Here is a 12,706-nt window from a genome sequence, read left to right as displayed (position 1 = left end):
GTACAAAACAGTGCTCCTGGGCTAACTTAATACTTATGGCTTATATTTTTCAGTTTAATCAAACCTTCTTGTAGTCAACTTTATCACAGTTGAAACATTTTTTTTACTTCTCTTTCTCTCTCATGGGTCTCCTTTTTATTCTATGGTAAACTTTTTACTATCTTCAATGAAATCTCCTTGTCCCTTACCACCTGAGGATTTCTCTTTCTCTCCAATTCCTATACCTGACAGATTGAAATTGATGTCAGAAGCCAAATTTTGACTTATGAACCAACTCAATCACCTGCCATTTCCACTGCTAATCTTGTAATCTTAACTCTACTCTTCTATAGGAGTTCTCACTAGTTCAAGAAGCAAATGTTTGAACTCCTCCAAAATAATCATCTCTGAGAATGTCAAATGTTTGATCTATTTTCAATGTCTTTATCCAACTATCAAAATTATTTTGTTTGATCCTTTCACACTATGTATGTTTGACCAGTTCCCTCCTTAGATTCTTTAAACTGTAAGCTTCTGGTACTAACTCATATACATTTAAGATGGCTTTTTCTCCTCATCATACTCCCAGTACCTTCTCTGATGGTGAGGTATTTGAATCACTATTTCTACCTACCAAATTTGTTTGGATCAACAATATTTACATCGTCAATGGCCATCTTGTTTGTTTAGTCACTTTTTCAAATGAATGAAAAAGGCTTCTACATTTTCTTGAACTTAGACAATGCTTGGACATATTTAAATAGAACCCCAACAGGCCTTTGGCTACTGTCCTCATCGGTAATCCTACCTTTCACCTCTATCCCTGCCACTTTAAGTCGATTTTGAGCTTTCAGTTCCAACCTCTGAAGTTCAAATTCTCTTTATCCCTTTCTTCTGCTTGGGCCATCTTTTCGTCTTTTTCCTCCGCTTTTATCCATCATTCAAACATTTCCCTTTCTTTCTATTCTGCCAAGTCTATTCTTTCCTTTGTTTTTCCCTTGACATTGCCTCTAATTTAAGGTGCTACATTTGCAATTACATCATAGCAATTTCCAACTATTCTGATTGCATTTACGCTTGCTAGGAATACAGAGCTATAGCTGCAATTATTTCCCCTTTCCTCACAGACACAGGCAACTCCAACTTCAATTTGTTTGGCAATTCCAAAGGTTTTGCCTTTCTCACTTTCTGTAAAACACCTGAAGTGACTTCTTCCACCCTCAGGAAACTCTTAGCGACTGAAACAGCCATTATGATACAAGGGACAACCTGTTTAAAACAACCAAATGAAACACCCAAAATAAAAAAAAGCACCAACACTCTCACCACTCACTGTGTTTGAGTCCAGTAATCCTAAACCCAACCTGGAATTAGAGATTTTGATCGCGACAAACAGCCCCAATTTGTTACGGTCCAGACCAAACCCTCTTCAAAATATATTAAGATAGTCGAGACCCTAACTTTTACTTATTTTAAAAAGTTAAGAGTAACATTTTGCATTCCATATGCAATTCAATTGGCCAAAATATTCAACATTAAGCAAAACACACCATTTCTATACAACAGTTAAAATACAGACAAAATAAAAATCAAAGGACTGGCTTAACTATAACTATCAAAATGCTTAACATACTACTGCATTAACTACTAATTAACTATTCCAATACAGTAACATCCCATTAACATATCCATGGCGAAGGCAAATTCAGAAACAGATTATTTCACATGCAATTCTAGCAGCGGGACAACAACGCCAGCTTTTATTGTAAAAGAGAAAGGAAAAAGCTGCCACATCCAGCTTCAAGATCCTTGTGCCAACTTCTAATGAAAAACTAAAACCCAAAAAACCCTCTATTTCTGTGACAGCTTGACCCCACACATCTGGTCGATTTCTATTGTTCCAACATTTTGAAAAAAAGGCCTCACAAGCTGTGTCGTGGCTTTGCAGCAGGTTGATTGCCACCTTTGTCTCAACCTTTCTTCATTTAGAGAAAAAGGATAAAAATACACCCTTTAGAGCCATAATATCGTCACATTTGTCAGACTTCCAGGGAAGATTGTTAAATGAGTTTCTATTTACACTCGTAGAAGTGATCGTTGATAACGAATGGTCTTTTATGATCCTTCTGGAGAGGAGTAGTCACTTTGTGGAATCAATTATGATTATTCAGCTCGACAAAGTAAGGAGGGGACTTCTAAGGCCATGGTTAAAAACACCTTTGTTTCCATTGTAACCATACGTCTGTGGCATGACTGACTTTGCATTAACCCACAACTCTCTCTCGACCCCATTTCCTCTTTTCCCTGCTCTTGGAGGGGAAAAGACGACAATTACAACTGCATTCAAAATTCCTAATAGTCTTCCATTTGGCCTTCATCCAGAAAGCTCTGAGCTATTGATTAATTAACAAAATAATTTTTAATCCGCATCTATGATGTCTTAGACTCAAATAAAACCATTATACACTTCATCCAGAGACTCACTGATGTTATCTAGTATGGTGACGAAACATCTGAAAACAAACTTTCCAGGTCAGCAAGCAAACCTACATCATTATGCACTCTGACACACATCTCTGTTCCCTGAATCCAAAAGTCCAAGACTTGAACACTTATGGCAAACAACTGAATAAACAATTTATTGCCCAACTGATTGGACTATTTGGAATATCATGAGATCTTACCCTCATGTGTTAAAACTCCTAAATTGCAAGGAAAGTGTAGCCTCTAGCTTATTTTCCCTACTGCAAACTGGCTTATTTTTTAACTATTCTCCATCTTATGATCATCTCCCAAAATTTGCAAAGATTTCATGAACTTAACAACATGGAGACCACTGGAGCTACCCCTACCACTTCCTTCCCTAGCATCCTTCGCCCTAAATCTCACCCAATGTTTCCATTGATCAGCAATGTATGCAGGCTGGTAAGCACCATGCAGGCTCTATTATGTACCATTCCTGCCTGCAACACATCAATTTAAAGACTTCAATATCTGCTATATCAAACTCACGCCAATTCTCTAATTTTCTCTTCCACTGAGCTTTTGAGGTATACGTTTTGTCGCAATTCAGTCTCCCTCAAGTTTAAAATTAATTCACCATGGAAAGCTCTTGAAGCCCCTGTCTCTTCTCCTTTAAGATCCCATAATAAAATATTATTTGACAAAACTTTGGAATCGTAGTCCTCAAACTTCATGGCTTTCTGACATATTTCCTTTGTAAAAGCAAGCTTGAGATTTCAATTTACTTTAAAATGGTTCTTATATAAAATGTTGCTGGTTCTATTCATTGCTTGCATTTTTAGAAAGCATTGTATCGAAAGCAATGAGATATAAATCATGCATTATCATAATTTTGATACCTAAACAAATTGTCACAAGATAACTATGTACTCAACTGCAGCATTTTGGGAACTTTAGTAAACTGTATTCACATTAGAGTTTTGCATACCTTGATAAACCACAACAGCTCTTCAACAATTCCTTTCCAGAACACTCGTTTTGTAGTGAGGAGGGGAAAAGAATCTAAAATACAAACGTTAATAACTTTGTTAATGACATTTAGAATAATTTAACTTCATATCTGATAAATTCCTGTGTTCAGTTGTCACAGCAAAGCTGCTTCCTATACTTCTTCCTGATCACCAGATGGTATCCAGGCTAATTTACTGGTTTAATTAATTCAACTTTCCAAAAAATAGAAGTGAGAAGGAGGAAAACTAAGTGTACTTAGGAACAGGTGCATACCTTTTTTTCTAAGCATTATAACCAAGGAAAATCCAAGTTTTAATCAACAGCATATTTAAGATTGTTTTTTAAATTACTTTTTAATAACTCTCTCTAAATATGGGCATTACCAGCATGGTGAGAATTTGTTGCATATTCCTAATTACCCTGGAGAAAGTGCTGCCACCTTGAGCTGCTGCAGTTTGTTTGATGCAGACACATCCAGTGCTGTCAGGAAGGAATGCCAGCTCAATGAGCATACACTGGAAGTATACAAACTATAACTTCAATTCAATACCAGTGACGCCATTTTCAACTTGAACATATTGGCTAACACCCTTCTTCTAAACCTCATACAAGTGGCCATGTGTTCAGCAGCAGGAATGTACTATTTATTGGATCATAATTAGTTTGTTTAGCAAATGATTGATTTCTAGATTTTACCAAATGTGTCCATAACTGCATGGTGGTTTATACTGCATTCATATTTCCTGAAATCCATGTGAAGTGGTTGTAGCATGTAAAGAAAGCCTTGGTTCTGACCAGTTTTACTTAGACCATTTGCTCCTCTGTTTGCCTCTTTTAGAGGAAACTCGAGTTGGGTCAGACATCCTCAGTGGGGAAATAACAAAGACACCAAATTTAATGGAAATTTAATAGAATAAACAGAAACTTACTGAACCAAAATAACTGTACCGAGTCATAATGCATCAGGTGCTCACGGTCTATAAACATATTGTCTAGCTATCACCATTGTCAACAGCTAACGCAAGAATGCAACTTTTTAAAAAAAAAAGGTTTTGTGATTTACACATGAAAGAAGTGAAACTATCACAGTATTCTAACAGATGAAAGGCTTAACAGACAATCAATTTTTCAATATATAATTTAAGTTACATCACACTGTAAATTTTTGCTATAAATTCTGTGTTACGATTGAGCTTTCCACTACCACTTGGTGAAGGAGCATCGCTCGAAAGCTAGTGTGCTTCCAATTAAACCTGTTGGATGATAACCTGGTGTTGTGTGATTTTTAACACTGTCTATAAAGGCATTATGCCAGTGGACATTGCACAGTCCCTTTCAGGACGTGCAAGCACAGACACAACCAGCACCAACCCCCTCTGCAGCCTGTTGCCCTGACCCACTAATGGCCACTTTTGGGCAATCTTAGGAGCAGGCTCAGAATGAGACTGTCCAAGGGGCACATAGGTGGTAGTGATTTTCTAGAATTCAGATGTGTTTTGCCGCATCCCAAGGATTAGGTGAACGAGATCAATGTCGATTTGGACAGATCGAGTTAAGTTGATCAGAAGACCACCTCACACTAGAGCTGCAATTTTCCATGCAGTTTTGGAGCTTGCACACTGTACTTTACCAACACCATCTTGGCCAACTGCGCCAGCTTTATCCAGCCCATACCTCTGCCATCCAACATATCCCAGATTCTGGATCAGCCCAGCATTCTGAACACCTCCACCAGCACTGATGGAGGAACCTGTTCCAGAGCAGCATCACTGTTATGCCAACTACCACTCGCTCAAGCACTGCACTCTGGTGTGAGTGAGGTGACCATAACCAAACCTTGATCTAGTCCAAACAAGCAATTCCTGGAAGGTCATCTGAGGACATGACCACTCTAAACAGAAACGTCATGGTTTTGTGACACATTCTCTTTGTAAATTGAGGCAACGCAGCTGTCGGTAGTAGCACAACAGGCTTTCTAGTTTTGAGGCATTTATAAATTTATTGATCTTAATTGCTCCTGAGGTCTTTGAACTTTACACAGCACTGTATTTGGGTCCTCATGGCTGCACTTCCGGCACTGATTACCACGCTCCCACATTCCTCCTGAGAGTTTGTCGGGAAGGCCCAGATAGGTTTGTCCACACAGATTATCCCTTATACTATGCATCATCATGACCACTGGGAAAGTGGCAGAAAAAAATGGCTCTGCTCATTGCCATGCTGTTCTATCGCCCAACGATTTTCTTGCTCACTCACACTCCTAAAACAATGTCATGATTGACTGGATTGTGGTTTTTTTTCCTCACTTTCTCATCCCACTTTCCCCAACTTCCAGTTCAATAGGAAATTCTAATTTAACTTCAAAATGATATGTGCTGAGCAATATTCAGTTTCACACAAATAAGTAAAATATGAGATTAGGACAGAACTTTCATTATGGCTCACTGCTTGTACTATTTACCAAAGATTCATGGATTCAAGCTCCACTCAAGTGACTGATCATAACTTGACCAACAATCTAAGTTTCCAAACAGAAGGTAACAGCATCTCAAAGTGCAATCTTTCAGATAAGATATAAAATACAGGTCCCACTTTTGTTCTCCGGGGGATGTGCTATACAGCAACATTTCCTGAATCAAATCCAAGGATAACAGTGCTGAAAATGTGTTGCTGGAAAAGCACAGCAGGTCAGGCATCATCCAAGGAGCAGGAGAGTCGATGTTTTGGGCATGAGCCCTTCTTCAGGACTCATGCCCGAAACGTCGACTCTCCTGCTCCTTGGATGCTGCCTGACCTGCTGCGCTTTTCCAGCAACAAATTTTCAGCTCTGATCTCCAGCATCTGCAGTCCTCACTTTCTCCCAAGGATAACAGTATCAAAGTACAGCATTTACATCCATAAACATAAATACAGATATTGCCATGCTTCGGCTTATAGTGACACTAGTCCGAGTGAGACTGGTGGAACAATTCCGTCTGCCAAGTTGAGAAAGAGTTCATGAAGAGTCTAATGATGACTATGAAACCATTGAAAGCTTCCAACCTTAAATATTGACTTCCCTTCTCTTCTGATGCTGCCTGATCTACCGTGCTTTTCCCAGCTCCACTCTTTATCCACTTTGACTCTCCAGTATCTGCAGTTCTCTCTATCTCCATGAAACCATTCCTCAATTGTCAGAGAAAAAAACATCTGGTTCATTAATGTCCTTTAGACCCACAGCAATGTGGTCGACTCAACTTTTTTTTAAAGAAGCCCTCCAATGTAGAAACAGGCCCTTCAGCCCAACAAGTCCACACCAACCCTCCGAAGATTAACCCGCCCACGCTCAGACTCATTCCCCTACATTTATCCCTGACTAATGCACCTAGCCTACACATCCCTGAACACTGAGCAATTTGGCATGGCCAATTCATCTAACCTGCATATCTTTGGACTGTGGGAGGAAACCGGAAGCACCCGGAGGAAATCCATGCAAACACTGGGAGAATGTCTGTGTGGAAGTTGCACAGTCACCCAAGGCTGGAATCGAACCAGGATCCCTGGCGGTGCCTCTGAGCAACAAATACTGACCTAACTAACAATGTCCACACCACTTGAATGAATATTAAGAAAACCCTCAACATGACACGTATGTGACTGACAATATGAGAACTGCCATTCAGGCTAATACTCAAAACAGCTGTTCCAAGAGTGTCATTTTTTTTCTCTCTCTACATCTCCCTCCAACCTCTTAATCCCCATGTTACAGAATTGTTTTGGTGCAAACCACGTTGATCCATCCTGGGAAAGGGCAGAGAATCTGTCAGGCGAAAGTGGGTACTACAAATGCTGGTTTAGAGTCAAGATTAGTGTAGTGCTGGAAAAGCACAGCAAGTCAGGCAGCATCCGAGCAGGAGAATCAACATTTCGGGCAAAAGCCCCTCAGAGAACCTGTGAGCCAGCTGACCCTGTTGGTCTAGAACTCACAGCCCAAGGGTTTGAAGGCGGTAAATTCAAACCTGGCATCCAAAAGGGAGTTGGATCGTTGTCTGAAAAGGAAACAAATGGCAGAGCACTGGTGCTAAATCAATGATTTGTGGACAGCTGTCATGGACAGGACGAGCCGAATAGTCACTTTCTGGAGGGTAGTCATTCGGTGATTGTAGCAGACCGAACCGTTCAGCCATGGGTTTACACGAATTACAAGTGGGACAAATGGCGCTAATTCAAATAAACTGGTAGCCGAGACATTCAGGCAAACTCTTCGGGAACTTGATGCTAATACAATATTTTATACAATCTTAATTCCACAATACTGTTCAAAAGGCGGTAAACATATCATCACTAAAGCAGCAGTTACACTATTGTGGTACATTTGCTGTTGCATTTCCCGAAATGCGGCGTTAACAAAGTCCACTTTAGAATTTTCTGCCTGAAGCGGTATCGGAGACGGTGAGATGAATCGCCGCTATAGAAATACTGGAGTTTATCTCAAATTGTTTTCTTATTTGGCGCCACGATTCCACTTTTCACTGAGGAGTCGCTCTGCCTAAAAGGAAAGACCGCGGTGGCCAGGCCAGACTAGGCTATCAGCGTCCATCAGACTGTTCACTCACCCCTCAGACTGTACCGAGACTGTAGCCCGAACACGGACAAGGTGCCTGTCCCGGTGCGGTCATTCTTCTGGGAGCCTGTTTCCAGAATATTCCGGATGTCCTGCATGTACTGGTATTCCTCACTCTGTCCTGGCTCCATCACTCTCCGCGCGCCCAACCGCCTCTTCTGCCTTCACCCAGTCACAAACCCGCTCGCGGAAACCTCGGCACGCCCACCCGCCCAACCGCGCGCGCGCTTACCCCCCATTGGTTACCGGCGTCTGCGACGTCGCATCCAATCAGCTGCTGGTTTTCCCACGGACGTGAAGCGAAAGGATGCTGGTCCTCAGTGTTTCGGCATCCATTTACAATTCTGGGTACATTATTTGTCACAAATTCTTTCACTTGCCAAAACGATTCACAATTCTTCATCATAAGACAATTCACCCATTCTAAATACTGGTCTGGCAAATCTTCTCTGAACAGCTTCTAAGTATTTACATTTCTACTGTACACAGTACTGGACTCCAGAAGTGGTTTCACCAAGTGATCAGTATAACTTCTTACTTTTGTATTTAATTTTATTCAATAAATGAGAACATTCTCTTCGCTTTGATAATTATTTGCTGTTCATGCATGCTACCTGATTGTAATTCACACATTGGGACTCCCAGATCTCTCTGCATCTCAGAATGTTACCATTTCTCATGATTTAGATAATATACTTTCTTTTGTTCCTCCTGCCAAAATGAACATTTTCCTATTTCCCTCATTTGACTCAATTTGCCAGATCTTTGCCCAAACACTTAAACTATTTGGGTAGCTTCCTTGTGTCCTCAATTTTCATTTTCTAACCACCTTTGTGCAATCAGCAAATTTGGCAACCATGCCTTTTGACCCTTCACTCAATTATAAAGTGTTACAACATCTGTTATTGCACGGGAAGGTGCCATGCACTGGTTGGGGGAGGTGGTAGTGGTGAGGAAGTGTTAGGAATGATTGAGGAGTCGACCAGGGAACATGCAAGGAATCAGCATTCCCTCTAATTTTCTTTCATGCTGTGTGAGCCTCCAAGGCCCATGTTTGGCAACATTTTCTGAAACTGGAAGTCAATGTTGCAATCAGTGTGCTGGTCCCAACTGTCTTGCACAGGAATGGCTATGCAGATTCAAGGGAACTGTCCCTGCACAATGGAGATAGTAGGGAGATTGTTTGGTATTCGTATACTTCTGGAGGTGGCGAAAACAGCATTGGATGATCCTTTTACTACAGAGAATGGGGGGTAGAAAATGAGGACAAGGAAACTATATCATTTTCTGAGAGTGGAAGGGACATGGGTAGAAATGGAGGAAATGTGTCTGCCAAGTTCAGGGCCCTTTCAACCATGGCAGGGGGAATCCTCAGTTGAAGAAAAGCCAGATCACATCAGAGGCACCAAAATGGAAGGTGCCATTATCAAAACAGTATAACAGAGAGACAGAAACTAGGTTAATACAGTGAAATCCTTACAGGAAGTGTGAGGATGCATAACTTAGGCACATATGACAGTTTGTGGGTTTGTAATGGATATCCCCAGAAATTGAAACAGTGAGGTCAAGGAAGGGAAGGGATTAGTCAGAGAGGGAACATGTGAAGGATGGAAACTGGAAGCAAAATCAATTGATTGAATTTTTCTAATTCCAGTCAAAAGCGTGAAGCACTAGCACCAATGACCTCATTGATATATCGTAGAAAGAGTTGTAGCCCAGGTAACATTGCAACAAGAAATGTTCCACATTCCACACAAGACAGGCATAGCTACATCCTATGTGCATACCCATGGCCACAACTTTGATTTGGAGAAAGTGAGATATATTAAATGAAAGTTATCAAAGTGGGAACAAGATCAATTGGGTGAAGGAGGCTGGTAGTGGACAAGGATTATTCAGGTTTATTTCAAGGAAGAAGCTGAGAGCCTTCAGACCATTCATAGTGAAGAGAGGCAGCTAGGGTCAGAAAACTGGATATTATAGAGCTGATGTAAAATATCAAAACAATTACAAATGTAAGCAAGAAAAGATTGAACTAGGAGAAAAAATATTAGTTGTGATATAATGAAACAGGTTCAGTGGGGCAAGAACAGACTGAAACAATGGGTCTGTCAGAGCAGTCCAGCTTGTGGAGTTTTGGAAGAAGTGAGAAATATGCTGTGCAGGTTTTGAGGAATCTGTGAGGGAAAGATCTCCATACATTAGGGAGCTGACAGTTCTGGAAACAACAGCTTGATATTCATTTGTAGTGTCCTCGTCTTGGGGAAATTAGGAGGAAGTGCCTGAGGGTTCTATAGAGGTATAATCCTTTATCAGCAGGTTTGATAAAATCAGTGCAATGAAGCGCAGCAAGTTCAGGGGGATACTGGTCAGAGTGGGCAAGGGGAACAGTGTGGTGGGTGGGGGAAGTCTTGGGGATTAGTATGTGTATTAGAGAGAGGATCTCTGTCCAAGGAAGTAGGCACAGAGATGAAAGTGACAGAAGACCATGAAACATCATGTTGCGAGGATTCTGGGTAATCCAAGATGGAGGATGGGCTAAATTTCTGGCTGTAACAGTTGCTCCTTTTTTGAAGTATTTTAGGTGTTGGGGGTGATTTCCTCGAAGCAGTAATTACTGTTTCATATGCTGATGCATTGTTTTGGAATTTCACTGTGAGAAACAATGCTTCAATAATTCTAGTCCGAGACAAGATCTGAAGCAATCAGTATTGTTTATTATACGCTTGCAAGCGTGGTGCCTGAAGTAAGGCACACAGAGTTTAGCGAGTACATATCTTATATAGGATTCACTACTCCCAACCCAGTGCCCATTACTATTGTTTATCTTTTGCCTTATCCAGCCTTGCGCGTAACAAAGTACAAGTTTTACTCGGCCATTTCACCACATCCTGCTGTGGCCCATTGTTAGGTATATCCTCCTTCACTATTATCTACTTCCTCCACTAGTGACATTTCCTCCCTTTCCCCAACTATATTGATCCTTATGGCCTTTTAATTGGGGTTTGTTTTTGTGTTTTTGCATAAGTGGGAAACAGATGCTTATAACTACTGATTGTATACGCATATCTGGCTTAACCTACATCCTCACAGCACCTTATCTATTTGTCTATAACATATACCATTGTTTGCAGGCACGTTTCTTTCTTGTATGCACATTTTAGCTAATACAAAAACAATTATATATTTCCTCCACATAGTTTTCATTCTTGTTGACTGAGCTCTTGGTTGAAACAATTATACACTGGTGTGAGTGCATTTACCTTGCATAAGTAATTATGATTGCAGAAGTAACACTACTTTACCTATGTTCCACATCAAGAAAAAGTCAAAACAACAGCAGTTTTTTAAAGGGAGAGGTACAGACAAAGGAAGTACATGGTGAGGTCAGTGCAGGAGAGAGAGAGAAAGAAACTGACACCACAGTGAACCTGCACAGTTACTACCTTTGCAGTTTGAATTTGCTGGTCATCGGAGTGCGTCTGGGAAAAATAACAAACAGTGAAATTCACAACCGATCTTGGAGGAGCTGTTTGGGCCAAGTCCTAGCACAGAAACAGATAAGTGAATAGTTTTAATCTGGAGCAGTGTTTTGTTGAGGAATAAGACAGTGTTAGTTTCTGGTCTGTAGATTGTGAAGGAGCAAAAATGGCCTTTAGTAGAGTGATATGTGCTTCTTGTCAGATGTAGGAGTTGAAGGAGAGTTTACGGGGTACTGTGGATTATATCTGCAATAAATGCTGTTGGTTGCAAATCCTATCAGATCAAAAGGATCGGTTGGAGAGACAGTGAGAGGTAATGAGGAATTTGCAACAGCAACGATATGTGATGGATGGCAGTTATAGGAAGAGGGGAAATGTCACAGATACAGTCACAAAAAATGGTTTAACTCCAGGAAAGGAAAGAGAAGTAGACAGTTAGAGCAGGAGTCTTCTGTGGCTATCCCCATTTCAAACAGGTATGCTGTTTTGGAAAATGTAGGGGATGATGGATTCTCAGGGGAATGTAGCACGAACAGCCAAGTTTCTGGTATTGAAACGGTTCTAATGCAATGAGGGGTACGTCAGGTTCCAAGAGATCAATTGTGTTAGGGGATTCTGTAGTCCGAGGTACAGGCAGATGTTTCTGTGGCCAGCAGCGAAAAATCAGAATGGTGTGTTGCTTTTTTGGTGCCAGGATCAAGGATGTTTCAGAGAGGGTGCAAAATGTTCTCAAGGGGGAGAGGGGCAACAAAAGGTCATTGTCCACATTGGAACCAACGACACAGGAGGGAAAAAGGTTGAGATTCTGAACGGAGATTACAGAGAGTTAGGCAGGAATTTAAAAAGGATATACTCGAGAGTAGAAATATCTGGATTACTCCCGGTGCTACGAGCTAGTGAGGGCAGGAATAGAAGGATAGAGCAGATGAACGCATGGCTGAGGGAGCTGGTGTATGGGAGAAGAATTCACATTTTTGGATCATTGGAATCTCTTTTGGGGTAGAAGTGACCTGTACAAGAAGGACAGATTGCACCTAAATTGGAAGGGGACTAATATACTGGCAGGGAGATTAGCTAGAGCTGCTTGGGAGGATTTAAACTAGTAAGGTGGGGTTGGACCCAGGGGGATAGTGAGGAAAGAGATCAATTTGAGACTAGTACAGTTGAG

The 12,706-nt window shown here is 41.0% G+C and overlaps 1 protein-coding gene across 1 annotated transcript in view; it reads right to left on the bottom strand.

The window, feature by feature from the left end:
- The window catches only part of tyms (thymidylate synthetase), a 35,054-nt gene extending 26,824 nt beyond the window's left edge, over positions 1–8,230 (bottom strand). Inside the window, exons 1-2 of the mRNA XM_060824376.1 lie at positions 8,049–8,230; positions 3,431–3,504 (exon numbers count right to left, since the gene is read on the bottom strand). Of these exons, the coding sequence (XP_060680359.1) occupies positions 3,431–3,504; positions 8,049–8,187 (213 nt within the window). The 5' untranslated portion in view covers positions 8,188–8,230. The remainder of the gene's footprint in view (positions 1–3,430; positions 3,505–8,048) is intronic.
- Between the last annotated feature and the right edge of the window lie 4,476 nt (positions 8,231–12,706).

The sequence above is a fragment of the Hemiscyllium ocellatum genome, chromosome 4 (assembly GCF_020745735.1).
Source record: "Hemiscyllium ocellatum isolate sHemOce1 chromosome 4, sHemOce1.pat.X.cur, whole genome shotgun sequence".
In the NCBI taxonomy this organism is placed as follows: domain Eukaryota; kingdom Metazoa; phylum Chordata; class Chondrichthyes; order Orectolobiformes; family Hemiscylliidae; genus Hemiscyllium; species Hemiscyllium ocellatum.
The sequence above is the reverse complement of the archived record's forward strand: the minus strand, read 5'-3'. Positions and strand labels throughout refer to the sequence as shown.